Source organism: Ochlerotatus camptorhynchus, unplaced genomic scaffold, assembly GCF_037179485.1.
Source record: "Ochlerotatus camptorhynchus isolate MF236.1 unplaced genomic scaffold, CSIRO-AGI_Acam_v1.1 ptg000291l, whole genome shotgun sequence".
In the NCBI taxonomy this organism is placed as follows: Eukaryota; Metazoa; Arthropoda; class Insecta; order Diptera; family Culicidae; genus Ochlerotatus; species Ochlerotatus camptorhynchus.
In genome coordinates this window covers 1842738-1863144 of record NW_027040780.1, presented here as the reverse complement: position 1 = coordinate 1863144, position 20407 = coordinate 1842738, and the positions used below count along the sequence as shown (strand labels likewise).

Sequence of the window (20407 nt, the reverse complement as noted above, 5' to 3'; positions counted from 1 at the left end):
ATGGGATATTATGATTTTGCCACAGATCACGATACCATATTGATTCAAGACTAATTTTTGAAAAGGGCGTTTGTGTTTTCACATATGAATTTTTCAAAAAATTCCAACTAAAAAACCGATTACTGTATCAAAATTGTGTCTTGTTGTAGAGAAATTATTGGACTTTCATGAAAAAATACACTGAAAAAAAAGTTTAATTTATGAAAAAAATAATATTATATAAAATGTGTGACTTTTTTGTCATTTCAAAGTACCATATGTCATAAGACAACTTATAAATGTTCATCTAACATGGAGCCCGTAACGTGGGTAGATCACCTTTTCGTGGTACGTTACGGGATGTAAGATCTACCACCGATTCCTAGTCCTGACTACTTCAACCTAGGGGAACAAGATTTTTCAGTAATCCAAGGAACACATCTTAGTCCTTGTTACTTTTTATGCCTTGTTGATAGTGACAAGACTCGGCTTTGTCTACCGAGGATGATCTCGAAAGAAGGAAAAAAATGAGTTAGTTTGTCTTCATCTATGTGATTCCTAATCTTCTATTCGTTGTTCTCTAGTTTGAATTGGTTAAGACTAGGGTTCTGATGCAAGGTCATTATCGGTGTCAATACTTAATTTTGTTGCTAAGGAATCCAATTTTGACTGACAAAGGGGCGCGCCTTTGGAGGGTGTTTCAACACTCCGAAGGGTATAAATAGCGGGACCTTTCAATTAGAGTCGGATCCTTGCGATAAATGCAAGAGTGGCAACTGTAAAAAAAAATCGAATACTTCATCATTTCTCAATAGTGATGGAGTAATATGACATGCACTAAACTAAGGACACGGGATATACTACAATAGATCAATTTACTGGTCACAGTAGTGTTTGTTCCCGAACAGAGGGAAAAAAAAAACATGGAGCAATTTAAATAAAAAAGTTCATGGATGAAAAATTTTCAATTATTTTATCAAATTTGATGAATTAAAATGTATAAGAATATTACAATAATTGTTATGATGCTGTAGGAAAAACAATTGGCAGAAGCAAGGGAATTGAGGGCACAGATGAAAGCGGAAGCTAAACTCAAGTCACATCAAAGGAATAGTCAGAAGAACTCACAAACTATGTCCCTCTTAATATTTTAATTTAATTATTAAATTATTTAATGGTTCTCGGCTCCATGGAGACCCTTGTTGTGGCTAGAAAATCATCCCGTGAAAGTTTTACACGAAACTCAGCCACAGCATGTATTTTTTTAATAAGTTCAAGAATCTTCACAAATGTTCAAGCTACAAGTCCAAATTTGCAAAGTCTCATAATTTTATTTTTTTACTCAAGGTCTCCGATCCTCGAAATTTGCTTAGATTGCAGAAACATTAAGTTTTTCGAAGGCCGCTATACACACTTAGTTTTTTCTACCGTGCTCGGCTGTGCGAAATTCAGCAAAAAAAGGTTTATTGAGATCTCAGCACACATTTCATTTGTTTGCTGAGATTCAACTAAGCATTATCCGAGAGCAATCAAATGATACTTGTGCTGAGCAGCGAAACTTATTTTTGCCGAGATTTGCACAACCGAGCTCTGTAAAAAAAAAACAAGTGTGTATCTAACGTTATTGGGCTGCTATGGCCATTTGACTCACATATTGGATAGCTTGAATTTAAAGAAAATAATTTCAAGAAAAGGCATTTCGATACCGCAGACAAAGGAAAAAAATATAAGTTTATGGGACCTACTAAAATTTCCAAAACTTGGGAGTTCGCTTTGAGAATTGTTCGAGAATGGTTGTGTATTTTGCTCCGCTCCGTGCGGGCGCGATAATTTAATTTGGAATGGTTTGTCCTTATGTGTTCCCCCCTGTTGCTTAGGTGACTGGTGTGCTCTCGCTTCCCTTTGTTGCCGGTGTGACTCGACCGTGCTGATTTGTTGTTTATTGTTGGAATCGCTGGAGGAGGAATTGTTCTAAATGACTAGAGAAAAATATGCGTGGAAGCATCGGGAATGCGCTTCCGGATATATTGATTTGGTGAGTTCGTTCCAGTTGAAGATTGTTCTTATACATTTCACGATTGCATTTTCGAGGGGACGTGTCTTGCTTTTGTGGGCAGCGCGTTTGATGGTCGGTTTGGTGTGGCTGGTGCCTCGCCCGCGTGTGCTGGCGTCTCTATGGGGTAGAGGAAAATTCCCCTACCTGGTGGTGGTGTTGGCATGCGTGAGCGGAATGCCGGTTGCGCTGGATTGGGGTTAAATGCATTGTTTGCTGGAGCAGTTGCGTCCCTTCGGAGGAGTAATCGTGATTTATTTTCCTCGTATACCATTTGCCAGCGGGCTGATGTAAGATCTACCACCGATTCCTAGTCCTGACTACTTCAAATTAGGGGAACAGGATTTTTCAGTAATCAAAGGAACACACCTTAGTCCTTGTTACTTTGTATGCCTTGTAGATAGTGACAAGAGTCGGCATTGTCCACCGAGGATGATCTTGAAACAAGGAAAAAATGAGTTGAAACCTAAAAAAATCAACGAACCCCTCATTTTATCTGTCAAACTTTCATAGCGAATCAAAACAAACATTGTGTAGTTGTACTAGAATAGAATACGTTAATCAATTTTTATTTGAGACTGATAGGCTAGTCCAGTGTGAGTTAATTTAAAATCGTTAGTTTCCACCGGTTGGTACAACGGCGTAGTTTGTACGTCTGTCAAAGGCCTTTGTATTAAAACTAAATATATGATTCAGGTATAATTCAATTTGACTACATTTTCAATTTCTTGCGTCAACGCATGTAAAATTCGTCAGAACTCAATTTTAGCTGATATTTTTTTATGTTGCCATTGTCACTATGCCTATAACTGCGTAACTAAATAATGAAACATACACATGCATATGGACTCATCTGTTTATTGAGGCTTCAAGTTTGGTAAGGAATAGGGCATTTTAATGTATAACCTACGTAGAGTGAGCCACGCGAGTTCGAGAGGAAACGTCATCAAACCCGTTTGTTTACATCAGAATAAGGATTTTTCGCAACACAAATGAATGCATTTTTCATTGAACATCTTGCCAATTTCCATCGGTAATTATCTTATTGTACAGTTTTACACAGATCTAAACTAACCTAAACTATTCATACACAAGAAATGCGGAAAATCATTCCGGCTCGCGTAACATTTGAAAAGGGCCTATTCTCAGTGATCGATCTCTTCATCGACAGAAGATGATGCTAGCTTGCGACTGAAACAACACATTGAATGGGCAATTCATTTGCAGTCGGGTTATTCGCGAAAGAGAAAATCGATGAAGAGAATCGTTCAACAATGATAGGCCCTTTACTCGTGTTGCGTGAGAAGGCACTCCTATTATTTTCCATTGTCCGCAACCAAAATATTTCTGAAAACCAGCAGGATCCTTGCAAATATGATACAGAATTAAATCTTTTAACTGTAGATCAAGTTTTGGAGCTTGTAAGTTTTTTGCGGATTCTTAATGCCTACAAAGTTTTTGGAAAATTCATCAAGCCGGAGTTTTGAATAAAAATCGATGCAATATTTTATCAGGATATTACGATGGATGCTACATTCTGCTCCAAAATAAATCCTGATAGTTACAAAAAAAAGGTTGATGAATGTTGCAGATGCTTATTATGATTCTATTTTCAAACCGTTCGTAATATGTATTTCCCACCGTTGAAATTTTTTTGTGATTAATGAGTATTTTAGTTCAGTTTCAGAAATCTTGCATTTCAGAAGAACACATACGGCCCATGGCAAGCTTTCATCGCACAACTATGATGAATAAATAAGTCTAAGGCTGGTAATATTCAACAGCAAAATAAAATAAAAGACAGCACAGTACTTTTATTACCATTTGATTATATTAGAAAATGAACTTCCATCAATCGGTTTCATTTCGTTTGAATTTGTTACATTTCACCACGAAAAAATCATAAATTCGCTCTTTTCACATAGCATTCTTCTCTGTTGATTGACATCCACATATGGTGAAACAAAAAGTTGGTTTCCCACTGAGAAATACCATTGCAGTGGTGAAGGACAATCTCTTTGTTTACGTTGTGTGATGACATCTACTATTTTCAAGTGGGTACGTGAAATTAAGGTTATCTGTCACCTTGCCGGGGACTTGCCTTGACAAGATCACGAAGAACACTGACGGTAGTCACGGTGGATCGTATTTGATTATGTGGTTTGGTGGTTTTGCTGCGGTAGTTTGACGCATAATCGGGGTGGTCCCGTGAAATATGAAGGAGAAAACAGTCGTTTTAAAACGCAATAGAGTTCAGTTGGGATATCTCAAGAGATCCTATGCGATATTCGCACGCTGGTAAAATCATCGGGTTAATGGTTGATTGGTTGTCTTAATGAAGGGGTTTCCCTAAATTACAGAATTGAAAAATTGAAAAAAAGTGTCCGGAGGGGGCACTTTTGAAAGATGGGGGAGGCTCCAGAAGGGAGTCCCTTTAATATGGAGTACTTATGTGATACAGAGTGATATCTAAGATACGGTTATTGTCTTAGCTGTGGTCGTGGTTGTTGAAAGTATTCGGGCTGGTCATAGTCATCGGGTTAATGAAGGCATAAGTGATTTTTAGTAGCTTTTTTGTCTCCAGGTTTAAAAGATTATTGGTCGTAGAGGCTTATTCTTGTGTAAAGGGCACCACCGTCGTGTTTGAGTTTGTATAAATCCCAGGTCCTATAATATTAAGAAGGCTTATAGTAACATTGCTTGATTATCGTGTGAGTTGTGAAACTTAACATCGTTATCAACGTCAACGTAGGGGGCGGTTTTGAATGGTTACAATAACAACGTAGCTTGTTTGAAGTTATATGAGGGGCTTGGTGGCCTTAGAGCGACATTTTTGCTTACTGAGTAGAACATCATGAGTTTAATCTCAAGCCCCTAAACTTCAAGATTCGTTAATCGCTGTACATTGGAATAACATCAAATAGATCATTGGTGTGTTGAAATAAAAGGAGCTCGTTTGCCTAGTGGCAAACGTTTTTGCTTGCTAAGCAGAATATCGTGGGTTCAATTCCAAGCTCCTTCACGTTATTTGATCATTAGGACATCAATTCAGAATATCGTTTACCAAAACGAAACCTGCTGCAATCCCAACCCTCTTTTACAGGACTTATGATAATATTCAAGGTGTTAGCCTTTAAAAAAACTGCAAGACGCTGCATTTTTGAATAGAATAGAAAAATGTGGGCTTTGGAATATTTTGAAAGTAAATACTTTTAACAATTATCTGGAACTTTGAAAAATAGCCAAAAATAGACCTTTTATTTAATTCAAATTAATTAATTTTTGTATCCATGACAGATACTTCATCAGTGTCAATCCCACTAATAAAAATCTAACTCCTCAAGTACACATCCCCTAAGTGAACATTTCAAGATCACAGGTATAAAAATGAAACTACAACGCGAAGAATCGAAACCTACCTAACTATTTAATAACCCAAGAATTAATTATAGTAAAGAAGAAGAAACTAAACAAACTCCATAGCAAGGAAAATCCCCAAATGCTTGGTAGCCATCAAAATGAAGTTATGAAATTGGGTTGTTAGTGGAATGGCCAAAACAACAAACCTGTTTACCGTAGGGGGTTTTATTTAAATAAGTCTTTATTGGGAATGCCACTGATAAAGAATGCACATTGTAGTCGAAACACGCTTCTGTCAGGGATACAAAATTAAATTAAGTGGAATTAAATTAAAGATACATTTATTTCTGTTTTGAGCCTACCACAAACAACCCAATTTCATAACTTGACTTTAAAGAATGTTCTTAACAATTTTAAGAAAAACTCCAAACTATTTTTGAGCAGAATTAAAAACAAACAAATCGAAGAATTATGCCATACAAATTTAAAAAAAAACAACCCAGGGAATTTTCAAACAGAACTGCTAAAAAAAATCTCATTCACAAGTTCATCGTAGGAACAAATCATACAATGAATCTCTGCAAGTTCAACTGCACTGAACGAGCATCAATTGTGCCTTCTACATCAAGTTCTAAACCATAATATAGCACTGTGTGGGGAACGATACTAGAACCACTCGTTGTGCTTGAGTAAGAAGCTTTTATGTACTCCGACAAAGTTTTTCAGTAAGAAACCCTGCCAAAGAAGACGTAGGTACCTACGCCAATTTCTTGTGAGGGTGGGGGTGTATTTTCTTTAAAAGAGCCATTATTCTGTCATCCACTGATCTTCAGAGCAACCAAGCGACCGCTTGATGAAAATATAAGTGGTGCTCTCAGTTCGGTAGTTGTTGGTGGCAACAGACATTTAATTAAATGAATCACTCCCTTTTGGCTGGATCTCAGCAGATGAACGTGCTGTTCTAATCCAAGTTGAGTTAGTTTCAGGGGAGGGAATTTGATGTTGCGGTGGTTTTCTGTGCCAACTGTGGAGCTAAGATGCGTGTACTTTTTCTTCGTCTTGTGTTACTGTACGAAAAGAAAATGCTAACCTGTTTGGAGAAAAATCATATGCTAAACATTGAATCCACTACAAACCCGCAACAATTGGACATTGGAAATAGTTTGTTGACTAATAAGACATAAAAACTAAACCATCGGATCTTGCATGTTTCGAAAATCAAAGAAACTAACGATTATGATTCACAGTACCACAAACAGTCTTCTGTGATAAAACAATCATCCAAGTTGGAATTAATTTTAGATAACGAAGACTACTGCCAGCATAAAACGTTTAAGACAAAAACTTGCTCCCTCTCTCGTAGCGAAATCATTTGCATCTGCAAAAAGTTTTAGTATACCACTGCTTTGGAACATGTTGCAAGAGATTGCACAAGAAGGAAATGTAAATTCAGTCACACTTTTGGACGATCCAAGAAGAAAAACCAAATTTTCGATTTGGTTGCATTATAAGTTTCATTGTCACACTCAAACCGAACAGGTATGGTAATAGTTAGGAAAAAGTTTCCTACGTACATATTTAGAGAAAATTTGCCCGAAGGTAATGCAACGGAAGGAGTTGCATTCATTGTGTGACTTTGGCGGAAGTGATTGAGTTTATTTGCTACCTAGGTGATTGATCAATTACAGCAAATTGATATATTTGGCAGCGACAGTTATTCTGTCATGTCATGGTTCTGTCCTTATGTGGTTAAACTTACTACCCGGGAGATCGTGCTTAACAATCGTTCTTGACACGGTTTGAAAGTGGTGACAACATCCTGAAAGGCGGTTAAGCAATTAATATATGTTATAGGCAAAGCTCGGGGTCTCCCTTAGCTCAGTCGGTACAGGCACAGCTACAAGGCAAGACTATGCTGGGATCGATTTCCGGACCCGTCTAGGAATTTTTTGGGTTGGAAATTTTCTCGACTTCCCTGGGCATTGAGTATGATTGTACTTGCCACACAATTATACTAATGAAAACATGGCACAGGCATCCAAAGCTCTTAATTAATAACTGTGGAAGTGCATCTAGAACACTAAGTTGAGAGCACGCAATAAGCTAATATGCGATAAGCAATAAGCTTGAAATGCTAAGAAGAAGTAAGTGCATATTACCACTGGTAGTGAATTAATATTGTAAGTAGACAGTGCCATCAACTGTGACTTGATGGTTTCGTGGTTCATGTTCATATTGTTAAGCGCATTCGTGACTATGAAAAATCATAGGATTTTGCAACAAGCATTGCACAGTGGGGACTATAGATACAAAAAAGATTAAAATGGTCTTCCGCTGAAATCATAATTATAAATATATTTTATGAATACGGTAATTGGGAAGCAGCATTGTTGTTCATGTCACACGCTATGCCTAAAGGCACTTTTTTTTGCAACTTTCATGTACTTCAGTTTTTTTTCATCACATGAAGTTATTGATCCTAGCAATCAAATCTGTGAAGGTTTTAAAATATTTCAACTTGTGTTTTTTGAGAAAAAGTGTTTTGAAGTAAACTTAGGCGTTTATGAAGGCGTTTATGAAGGCGTTTATGAAGGCGTACATGGACTATTGGCGATACAAAACTGTTAAGGATCGAAACAAATTCAGCAGAAAATGATTCAAAAGGAGATTAAAGTTGTTAAAATACTACGTTTTACTGGAACAGTAAGATTCCCTCTTCGGTACCGTAAGATATCGTAACTTTGTCATGTTTAAATATATAAAATAAGCTAATAACAATTGTTTAGTCTCTAAATTTACTATTATTACACTCGTTTACAACATATTTGAACTTTGTAGCTGATGGTCATTTCCCATGTAAAATCGTGCGCTGAATCCAAAAATGTTGTCAGAAAAAATGTCAGTAGGATAGTAGCATCCATATTGTTCAAAACCTTTAGCTGATGATCAAAATTGCATCCTTCTAAAACTACACGTTTATCAAGCACCTACAATGGCGACCAGCAAATCCAAATTGCGCATGCTGAGTCGCATTTGCAGCAACTACCCAATTTGAAGCGTTATCGTCGATCACATTTCATAAGAGAAGCGTAAAAGAGAAAGAGATATCACAACAAATTCTCTCTATCATACCTGTTTTCTTAGACATGGAGTGTAAGTTGCTCCACCAGCGACCCAATGAGACAGCTTATAGAAGTTACATTCAAATATAACTCAATGTTCATAAGTTTTTCCTTGATTTTGTTAAACTTCGGTGAAATTCTTCAAACTTTCCTGATGTTCTTAGAACTTCTTTGAAGATCACAGGACGTCTCTGAGTTTAGAATTTTCTGGAATTCTCAGATGTTTCTTCAAGTTCCCAGTATTTCAATAATGTTATTAAATTTTCCCTGTGGTTCACAGACCATCCTGAAGTTTACAAACATTTCCTGACGATTAAAGAACTTATAGCAGAGTATCATGGAAATTCATATAATGTTGCTATAATTCACAGAACTCTCTTGAAGTGCATAGAACTTACTCCCTTGAAGCTCACAAAACGTCCCTAAAGTTGGCAGAATTGTCCGAAAATTTATAAAACTTCTCTGAAGATCGAAGCATATCTTTAAAGTTTTAAGAATTTTCCTGAAGTTTGTAGAACTTCCCTAAAGTTCAATAAACTTCTTTGAAAGTTATTAAAATTCACTACAGTTCCATATAGTTCGCAGAATTTCCTAGAAAGTCGCTGAACCTTCTGAAAGTTCCCTTAGACAAAATATGCGAACTGCAATGAAGCTAAAGCAGTTCTGTAGTAATTCAAGGTGAGGGCTACCTAAACTCACTGGGAAAGAGTAGCTAACCTCATGTGAGTTTAATTCCTGTCTTATCGGCGCTATCGGTTAAATGATTTTCAAACAAATTAGTCATAGTTACCAGAATTTATTTTCAATCTCGCCGTTGAGTCAAACATGTCTATTTATTTTTAAAAATACAAGCAAATGTTTTGCCGCACAGGATTGCAAATGCCACCTTTGCCACCTGCTGAGTACGGGACACAAAAATGTCGGATACCTGCTATCTCCTTTATTGAACTCCGATAAAAATCATTCAACGATCGTCGCTACTAAAGTGGAGTGATTTTTTTTCTTGACAGAGTCGCTTTTTCGAAGCACAACAAGCGAACGCTCTATTTTCTTCGTGATTTTTTTTTAATTTTCCAGATTTTCTACACGATACATCTAAAAAAAAAACTCTCGGAGCAGGACGAAAATCAATGCCTACTATGATTACGTGGCTGTCCTAGACTATCCTGCTCGTCATTTATCTTTTACTCTTATGAGGGAAGAGAAATTAAACAAGATGTTGCTCTAGCAACAAATATTAATTGATTTTGCGTAAACGGATCAATACGAATCTTACTTGAGAGTCAAAGAGAGCTCTTTAAGGTGATACTCTAAGGAAGCCTTAGAGTGAAACTTCAAAGGCACAAATGTCAGCTTCCACAAAACATACAAATTTGAAATTGCTACTCTCTGTTTGTAGTAGCACAGCAAACAAGGAGAAGCAATTTCTAATTTGTATGTTTTGTGGAAGCTGACATTTGTGCTTTTAAAGTTTCACGCTAAGGCTTTCTTAGAGAATCACCTTAAAGCCATTTGGAATAATTCAATCAACTTTTAAACCTTATTTAACTCCTAAGTTCAATTCAGCGATCAAGTGTGCTTTGCGCGCTGCAAAGAGGCGTCAACAGTAACACAAGGTGGGGTTGAATTTTTTTTTTCTTTATTCAAGGGGTTACGCCTACTTGCAAGACCGAAAAAAAGCGAAAGTTTGGATTTTTTTCTCGAAAACGACCCATTATATTGAAAATCGGTTTTCTGCCGTTTATTGAACACACATTAAATGGTACATAGAATAGACCAAAATAGAAATAGTTCATTACTCAGTAATCTTTGAGATTTGATCATATGCGTAAAACATTTTTTTTTTCATTAAATATGATCTCATCTCCCCCATAAAAAATTGCACTTTTTGGAACCGAACATCCTGTATATTACGAAAAATCAATGAATAAAATTTATAGGAGCCACTCTAAGTTACTTATTAAAAATCAGTTTAAATCATGAATCATAAGAGATACAAAAATTGCTTCCTTGAGCAAAGTTGTTTTAACTAACCTTTTCTACAACTATGTTGGTCTATATGGAATAACTAAAAAGGAGATATTTAGAACTCATCAATTGGACCAACGAAATGTCTTGTAGATTGGCCAAAATAAATGATACAACCCAAGTAGCCACTAATCCTGTTAACAGCCCGATAAGGTCCCTTTTTTCAACATAAGGCTGATATACGGCTTTAATTTTTTTTATATCAACCTTACATCAGCATTAAATTGCATTTTTTTTTTTCATTAGTGGGCCTAATAATTACTAGTTATGACTAATTATTTGTAGATAAATAATTTATTCCATGTAAATACGACATGATTTTTAGATAAATAATTTATTACATCGGGTCGATAATAAATTGTGTATTGTTATATGAGGGGCATGGCTGCCTTAGACAACCGTTCTGGCTTACTAAGAAGAAAATTGCTTGCGCATCGTGTGTTTTGTGGAACTTGTCGTTGTCGTCGGTGCCGGGTTTGAATGGTTAAAACCACGGTATACATAACAAGGTAGGCTACTCTCGACAGTAAATATCTAGTTTGGATGTAAACATATGACGTCATTCCTATCTTTGAGCAGCGCTGACCGTAGTAACGCAAATCATGAAGTGCGGGTTTGATTTCTTGAAAATGGTGAAGTGCGCTGTTATTAATTGCCAAAATTATGAAGGGAATAAACTGTGGTCCGTACAGTTAAAGTATTTTTGGTTTCCACGTGAAGGAAATTTGAAAGCAGTGTGGTTGAAAGCCTGCGGCAGAGATTCAAATTAGCAACAACGCTTGAACATTTGTTCGGAACATTTTTGTGAGCAGGATTACAGGCTGAAGGATATCTTGTTGCACACAGAGTGGTCAAAACGAAGGCTGAAACCAGGAGCCATTCCAAGTCTGAAATTACCATCGCAGGATGTTATTGTTCCATTTTTAATTCAACGGGGTCTAAAAATAAATTTACCTTAACGATATCTTCTCGCACTCTCAGTCTACAATCGTCAGAAGAATACACGAATACCTCATTCGAATATTCTCTCCATGGTAACTCGGCCTTAATTCGGAATGATGTTGCTGTTCATTCATCAAACCCGGTTATTTTTCATAACGTTGGTGTCCAATCTGGTAGTTGTACACTAAATAAGGTTGTACAAACGGGGTAATCAGCTTCTTTAAAAATGTAGCTATGTGATGCTTAAACATTACTTTTAGGAAAATTTAGGAAAGTTCTTTGAGAAGGGATAATTCGGAGTTGAAGAAAAAGCTCAATAAAGAGAACCGAAAGAATAAGGAAGTCCAAGGCATTGAATGGCAATGTTTCCAAGATATTTTCAAAGGGGCAGCTGCGAAAATTAAGGGATCCTCATCAGCGACGGGTTCAGTGGACACCTGATGACATATCTCGTGCAATATTGTTACATGCTGCTGGTGCCAAAACATACCGATTGCTTTTGTCACGAGGATCTCCTCTACCTGCAGTTTCAACTCTCAAGAAATGGGTAGGTATTTCAAGCTTACCCGAGGTATTTTGAAACCAGTGCTGAACCTTTTGGAAAACAGTGAGTATTGCGAAAAAGAACGGGTTTGCGTTTTGTCATTCGATGAAATGAAAATCGAATCAGTTTTTGAGTACCACCGGAGTTGCAATAAAGTTTTGAAACCATCGAAGTACGCCCAACTAGGAATGATTCGTGGAGTGGAGTACAATTTTGATTCTGCTATGACAGCAACTATAGTAACGGATATAATCAAAACACTCAAAAATATTAAATTTCCCGTTGTTGTTGTTGTTGTTGTTTGTGACATGGATCCGACCACCATTGGTCTATGGCGAGAGCTTGGCATCAGCTGCGAGAGAACCTATTTCACCGTAGAGGACCTGATTTTTTTTTTACTTTCGCAGACCCTCAACATCTCATGAAACTTATTCGTAATCATTTTATCGATACTGGTTACGTGTTGGACAAGGAAGATCAGAAACACTGGATTACCTCCAAGTCAGTAGTCGAGTTTTCGAACCTCCAGCCAAATGAACTAAAGATTTGCCATAAAATTACGTTAACCCATTTGGATGTCAAAAATGCTGCCCGTCAAAAGGTAAAATAAGCGGTACAGCTATTATCAAACTCCGTCTCACAGGCAATTAGGATAGCTGTGAGTTTAGGCGAGCTAACATCTCAAGATGCTTTAGTAACCAGTGATTTCATAAAAATAATGAATGATTGGTTTGATTTGTTCAATTCATCGTCGGCAACGAGGGGTATGAGAGAAAGGCTTAAAGCATTCGATCATACAAACCATGTTCATAAAAAAATCATAAGTGAACTGATTTCACATCTACGAGTTCCAAATAAACGTGCTCTTCTACCATGGCGGAAGGGTATTTTCGTGCACTGGTTGGTTTGTCAGAATGGCTCCAAACCACTTACGGTAATCCTTATATCTTAATAAGACGAATACAACAAGATGATCTCGAGCGTTTCTTTGGTACCATACGCTCAAAAGGAGGATTACATGATCATCAAACTGCCTACATTTCTCATCCTACAGGTTGAGAAACAGCATTTTAGGTAAAAGTCTTTTATAATTTTCGTAGTGATATATGTATATTCTCACTTTAAGTAACATCCTTAGTAAGCTTAGACAGACTATGTTAGATTAATAAGTGTACAAAATTATGTACGTGAAAATTAAAAAAAAAATATATAATGTTTATCAGGTCAATCTAATGCAACTCAACAAGTCATCAGCAGTAACGTATAGGAATCAAATGAAGTGCTGATTTGAAACAGGAAAATGTTTCGTCACACTTCTCAGAGTTTGAAGAATATGCTATTGAATATATTGCAGTATTGATAACATATACTAAAACTTAAAATTTCACCACCGGTCGAATCCATTTTTACTTGGGTGGATCAAGTTTCCGAAGGTGGTTTGATAAAACCAGACCGTGGTTTTACAAATCAAGATAATGTCATTAGACAACGTATTCAAACGGGTTCATGACGAAACGTTTGATGTAGAGAAAAAAACCATTGAATCTTGTATGAACACATCTAAGGATGTAGATTTTCCAGATAATGCTAAAAGACTGTTTTTCAGAACACGCTTGTATATCCGTATCAAAAATCTAAACCAAAATATTGCAAACGCTACGAAAGCAAAGAAAAGGAAACTGAAAAGGATCTTTGCTATGAACACTCTTCACAGGAAAGAAGAAAATGTTTGTTTTTTTAATGAAAGAAACCCTCTGCGTGTACTTCATCGTTTATTTTAAAGTGAGTTGAAAACCAATGCAAACTTGAAACGAATATGCTTATATGCATTGACTTTGAAAATGTACAAGACATTCTCGCTGACTTTGCCCTTTAAAATGTCTGCACACACAACGGGGCTCATCCCGTGCGGAACGGGAGATGTTGTAGTATGAGATAGACAACTAGTGTTAGTTGCCTTGCTCTCACTGCCGCAAATCCTGTCCCGTACAGGACGAGTCCGGTTGTGTTATTAGTATTATTGGAAGTATAGTATAGTACTATTTCAACCAAAAACATTTGGATCTGGGAGCAACATAAAACAGCCATTAGGTAATTGATTATGACACCTTTGAATAATTTCTAACATGCATCGTACTGGAGATATGGAACGTCTGAAGGCATAACCAAAAATCTAACGGTCGTTTAGGATTTTAATGAGCTGGCTTTCATCGGAACTACAAAAATATTAATCGACTTCATAGAAAAAGAAATCATTATTTCAGAACGGGTTATCGTTTGAATTTTCAAAAACCAGTTGTACAGCATTTAAATTAAACGTACCAAAAATCACTATATTTTCCAGAAAAAAAATATTGCATGCATAGAATACAAACTAAAAAAAACATAACAATTCACTAACTACGCTTCTACACTGCTTCCTCTTGCGCTTGTTGTCGAGATGGATAGCAATGACGTCATCACGCAAGTGCCATTTTCCGGATATCTCACCTCTATTAGTGTACACCGTGGGTTAAAACATCAACTCAATCATAATTGGGGCTCGGTGGCCTTAGAACGACTGTTTTTGCTTGCTGAGGAGAACATCATGATATTATTCTCAGGCTATTTTACATTCAAGATTCGTTTGTCGCTTTCTTTGGTAATTTTATGGTCCTGTGCGTCTCAAAGTGCTGCGTAATTAGTTTCCGTCGAACAAGGACTGCCATTTTGTGTGATTATAACGTTGCTGGGACTGCACTTCAACGTGTCGATCACGTTAAAGACCTCGGTGTCATGTTGGATAAAAAGGTCACGTACACTCGCCACTTCTCAACCACGATCGACAAAGCAAATCGTCGGCTTGGATTCATGTTCAAGATCTCTAAGGAATTCCGTGATTATCTGTAGTTTAAAGCCCTTTACTGTTTATTGGTACGCTCATTACTGGAATATGTGTGTGTTGTCTGGAATCCCTACCAAGCAGTATGGAATGCACGACTCGAAGCTGTTCAACGCAAATTCGTCAGATACGCAGTGCGCTATTTACCTTGGAGTGACCCACTGAATCTACCACCGTATGCTGACCGCTGTCGTTTGCTGGGTTTGGATACTCTTGCTGAGCAACGAAACGTATCGCAGGCCGTCTTCGTTGCTAAAGTCTTGCTCACAGAATATGATGTTCCTGAGTTACTGGCCAAAATTAAGCTGTATGCTCCTGCCTGAGCACTCTTTCGAGAGCCTTGCTACATGAAGTAGTACATTTAACCAACTATGCTGCAAACAGTTCCTTTGTCGCCATGATTCATCAATTTAACGAAGTATCTGACCTATTTAACTTTGACATCAATGCCTCTAGATTTCTTCATCGTTTGCTGCCACCCAATTTTTAATTTTTAATGAGTGACTGCATTTAGATTTAAGTGTTTCATTGAGACTACCAAGTCAGATGGACTATAATAATAATAAATGAAGGCTAGAGGAGATCTCGAAGATTACTAGAAGAAAACGTCTTGGCAATATTTGAAGTTTTCTTCTCTTTCAGAAGATTTCTTACGTTAGGTTTAATGGCTAATTGTTCCGTTTGTGGTGTGTGTTTCCAATATGACATATAGGAAATATGATACGAATTTGAAACGTAGAATCATGACAAGTACATTAGGGTTCTTTTTAAAAAGAATCTGTGTCTGTGATAAACCCACTGATATTATCCCGAAACATCTACCATTCAGCATTTTCAAACTCAATGAAAGGATGCATAATCTAGGACAAAATGTATGTTGAATACATCCTAGCCCAATTTAAGAGCATGCTTATTCCATTGAACATAGCAGAGTACAATTATTCCCATACATAATGCACAACAAAAAGTCGCCGAAACAATGGCAACTCTGAAATGAAAGGATACATTGTATTCTAGAAAGAAAAACCTCAACGTATACTTACACTTCTTCATTCTTCAAGCTCGGGATGTATTTGATGCATTCGCGCTTCTGGAAATTCGCCTCGATCCAACTTCGTGCCGTGCGCTGCAAGAGACAAAAGAAAATAGAAAAAAACAGAAACATTAGGAACAATCACCCGAGAGCAGTTGCTTTCAACCGAAGTTGGTTACAATTTAGTGAAAGCGATACGATTGGAAGATAATTGAATAAATCAGATGAACGTGCTCGATCTGAGATAAATTTCGTCCAACACACGGTGGAGTTCAGATGCACGTTGCAAGGACCGCATGAGAGATGTTATACTTCACCTATGCTTCTGGTGGTGAACCTAGACTATTCCAGCGTTTTATGGAGAAAGTGCAATGCTGTAATGCTTTCGCCATGATTTATCGTTTGCTACGTGAATCCCTACAAACTGTTGGCTTTCCTTCGCTAGGGAATGTCTGAACGAGTGCTGAAATCTGGAAATATCTACCCATGCAACCACACTACAAATTGAATAATAAATCATGCGTTTCAGATGAAAATAAAATTGAATCACTCAACTTTAACATGCTTCAATATCACATTGTTCCGTCAACAATAAGTAAACTCATCAAATTCAATCATACCCAGAAAAAAAATCTTCCATCCCGACTGAAGCACCAACTGGTTCAATCTTATAAGGACAATCGAATCCAAATCATTTGCGGAAACCTTCTTAGATATGATTCCTTGTCTCATTCTGCTTTCAGCTTCAGCTCCTCGCTGCTGCTGATGATGATGGTGATTTAATTATTCCCTAACGAGCACAAAGTAGCTACGATTCGACATAGCAAATCCCGAGCGATAATATTCTGTTAAAGCTGAATGCTGGCTTTGGGTTTTGCGCTTCGCTTTCCTTCTCCAAAAGTCTTAGCAGCGGAAATGAAATTAGTTTCGATGAGTGGTGCGGTTAGCACACAGCAGCATTGGGTGGAGGAGGTGGTGGAGGAGTCTTAGTCAAAGGATGTGGGAGCTTTGCAGCAGACTGAAATTTTCATTTCCCGTCACTTGATGAGTTGAGCATTTTCTCACAGCGGGTGGGTTGGGAATTCGTTGAAGGGCAAATTCAATTTTCAGATCCGAACCGACGAAATTCGATAATTAGTTATTATTGGTTGAATACCTTTCGTGAGCTAATGGGAAAGTTCTACGCTCGAAATGTCTAGCTTGACTGTCTGAAATGCTGTTTACTTTGGGTTTGCAACAGGTGCATCATTCTTCTTCGTGGCTGATGAAAGAAAGCACCGGACTCAGCAGGTGGCGAAGGTGGCATTTCCACCAATAAATGCCTGAGGGGCGGACAAATTTAATCTATTTTACAAAATTAACTAGAGATTGAAAATAAGATCTGTTAAGCATGCTTAATGTCTGTACGAAAATCGTTTGATCAATACTGTCAACAAGAATGCTCGAATGTGATTATTGAACTGTCACTTAGAGGCAGAACAGAGTGCATGTCAAAATTGAAACAGTCGATTAGCTGTCAATGGTTTGGGAAACATCTTTCCAATCGAGCAGAAGACCTGCCAAATGGCTGAGATGTCGTCTCTCTCCCTGCAGGCACCGTAAGGATGAACAATTCCCACTCCATGTAAGAGAAAACAGATACGATATTGCCCATTCGACTGAAAACAGATAGGTTGGATCTGGGTACTGCGGACTCACTCAATGTGCTTGTCACTTGGGAGCCAGTCAGAACTGTCAAACGGGAGCCAAACATTCAGAAGCAACAAACTCAGTTACTGTTCTTACCTCTCGTTAAGCATTGCAATCTCATAAAAATGATTCATACTTTTTCATAACACATTATTAATTGTAAGCTCAAAGACAAAAACCAACACGCTCAATGATGAAAGTATAAAAACCAGCATAGTTTTTATGACTCAGCTGTATTTTCAATTACAGTAAAACATACTTTGGTGAAACATGTATATAAACAAACTTTGATAGAGTCATGGGGGCTCGAGCACTCCTGGGTCAGAGCTTTTGGCGGGAATCAACTGAGAAAGAACAAAACAATTTTAAACTTGAACAAATTTTGAAGCAGTTTTCCATTGGCTTGCAAAATGAAATCGATTTACTCGGCAGTACTCAGGGTTGGTTGGTTGTCTTTATTAAGGATATGATATGATATTGCCCATTCAACTGAAAACATAACGGTGTCGGTGGTGTAGTGGTAAGCTCGATTACCTCTCACCCCAGAAGGCCTGGGTTCAATCCCAGTCGGCGCCGCCGGGATGTTCTGAGGCATAACATCTCTGATCACGCCTTCCTTCGGATGGGAAGTAAAGCCGTTGGTCCCCGGTTCATGAGTTGATGGGTCGATAGGTAGGGTCCAGGTGTGGGAGCTGCCTTCCTGGCACGTCGGTAGCATTGGTGCTCAGCACGGAAAACAAGATCGACGAAAAAAAAAAACAAATCAAAGGAAAAAAAAACTGAAAACAGATGTAAAGTTTTGGTTGGTAGCACTTTTTCTCTTACTTCGCAAGTGTAAAGAGCGGCACGCAATGCATCCGGCTTTGATTTAGCTGTCACTTTGCCACAACATATCAAATCCGGATGCTACACCTTAATTCGCATCGCAGCTCACTCGCGACTTTAGATAAGTGGTGCGATATTTCTTTCTCGTTTACAAAAAAAAAATAGAAGTGGGAAATACTTTTAAATCCTCCTAAAAATTGATATTTTTGGAATCGAGGAGACGTCTAGAAACCGGCAATCGATTTCCGACACCATTTTGAAATCCAAGATGGCGGCTTCCAATTTCAGAAAAAGTGGGAAATTTTGTCGAATATCCTACAACTTTTGGAATCAGGGTGACGTCTAGAGACCAGATATCATTGTCCGACGCCATTTTGAAATCCAAGATGGTGGCCTCCCGTTTCAGTAAAAAAGGGAAATACTGTCAACTAACGACTGTACTCGAAAACAAAAAAATGCAACAGACAAAAATGATTACCAAAAATTCATTTTAAGTCGGATATTTTTTAAATTCTCAGGGAATAAATAAACACAAATTAGCTATGTTTTTGCAAAGTTGGTTTATTTAACCTCCTTTATTAGGCTAAATGTCTACACCTTTGACTTAACGTTACCCATCAAATCCTGTGCAACACTTGTGCCATCTTTCTTACACACTTTCATTCAATTTTTTTTCAAATCCTTGTCGTTTTTGAATACCTTTCCTGTTTTCCCGAGCTTTCCCTTCATAATCGCCCAGAATTTTTTTATTGGGCGAAGTTCGGGTGAGTTTGGCATATTTTCCTCCTGCGGTACAAAAATCGTTGGCTTCCCTAGTAACCAAAGGTTCCACATTCAACGATAAAATTCACTTCCAAGTTCCATAAAGTTCAAATAAAGTTCCGACAGAACCTTTAAGTTCCATAAAGTTCGAATAAAGTTCTGACAGAACTTTGAAGTTCCATCAAGTTCAAATAAAGTTCCGACCGATTTTACAAGTTCCATAAAGTTCCGACAGATTTTTCAAGTTCCATAAAGTTCAAATAAAGTTGCGACAGTACTCCAAAGCAACCAAAAGTTCTGCATTTAACGATAAAACCCAATTTCAAGTTCCATAGAGTGCATATAAAGTTCCAATACAACATTCTTGCTACTTTAGAAACTATAGAAAGCACACGAGGAACTTCAGGCTCCAAAAAGTTCCGATGCGTACTCCTAGAAACTTGAAGTTCAACAAAATTCCAAAAAACATACCTAAGCACTTCTTAGGAACTTCAGACAAGGCTGAAAACATGACCACAACAAAGTTCCGAATAAGTTCCCAGGTGAACTTCTTAGCAACTTTAAAGTATCTTAAAAGCTCCCTGTGGAACTTCTTGGCAACTTGAAGGTTTCTAAAAAGGTCCGTCATAGCCCACATGAAGCAATCCGCAGCAGTCTTTATTATTAACAAAATTTAATGTACGCCAATATGAAATCATCAGTGGCTCAAATAAATCATAATTCTTATTCGAACCTTTGTATTCGGCTCACTTCAATATATCTCAGATGACGTAGCGGTTCGTACTGGGGCTCTCACGCAGTAGCACTGGGTAATATTCTTGTAACAGCTCACCAATGCATGCTACTACTTACGCTGATAAATCAATAAACGTTCATACCTGCCTTTAAAAATAATTTGCATGAAGACCTGACTTAAGAATAAACTTTCATAAAAGTGCGAACTAAATATAGAATTGGTGTAGAGGACAAAAACCTTTCTTGAACTTATTTTCTAACAATTCCGTTCAAGTTCCGCCAGAAGCTGCTTAGAATGCTCTTCAATTATGGTACCCGAACTTTCAAGCTCTTATAACGACTTAAAAATAAGGCTGCATTGAATTCCATAGACCACCGTCAATCAAACTGCTTAAGCCACAAATAGCCTTTTATCAGAACGTTTGGTTTCTTGGGTTAGTACCACTCCATCACC

At 37.5% G+C, this 20407-nt stretch overlaps 1 protein-coding gene across 1 annotated transcript in view; it reads right to left on the bottom strand.

Annotated features, from left to right (window-relative positions):
- The window catches only part of Trpm (transient receptor potential cation channel, subfamily M), a 172756-nt gene that overhangs the window by 138282 nt on the left and 14067 nt on the right, over positions 1-20407 (bottom strand). Inside the window, exon 3 of the mRNA XM_065228481.1 lies at positions 15953-16035. Within this exon, the coding sequence (XP_065084553.1) occupies positions 15953-16035 (83 nt within the window). The remainder of the gene's footprint in view (positions 1-15952; positions 16036-20407) is intronic.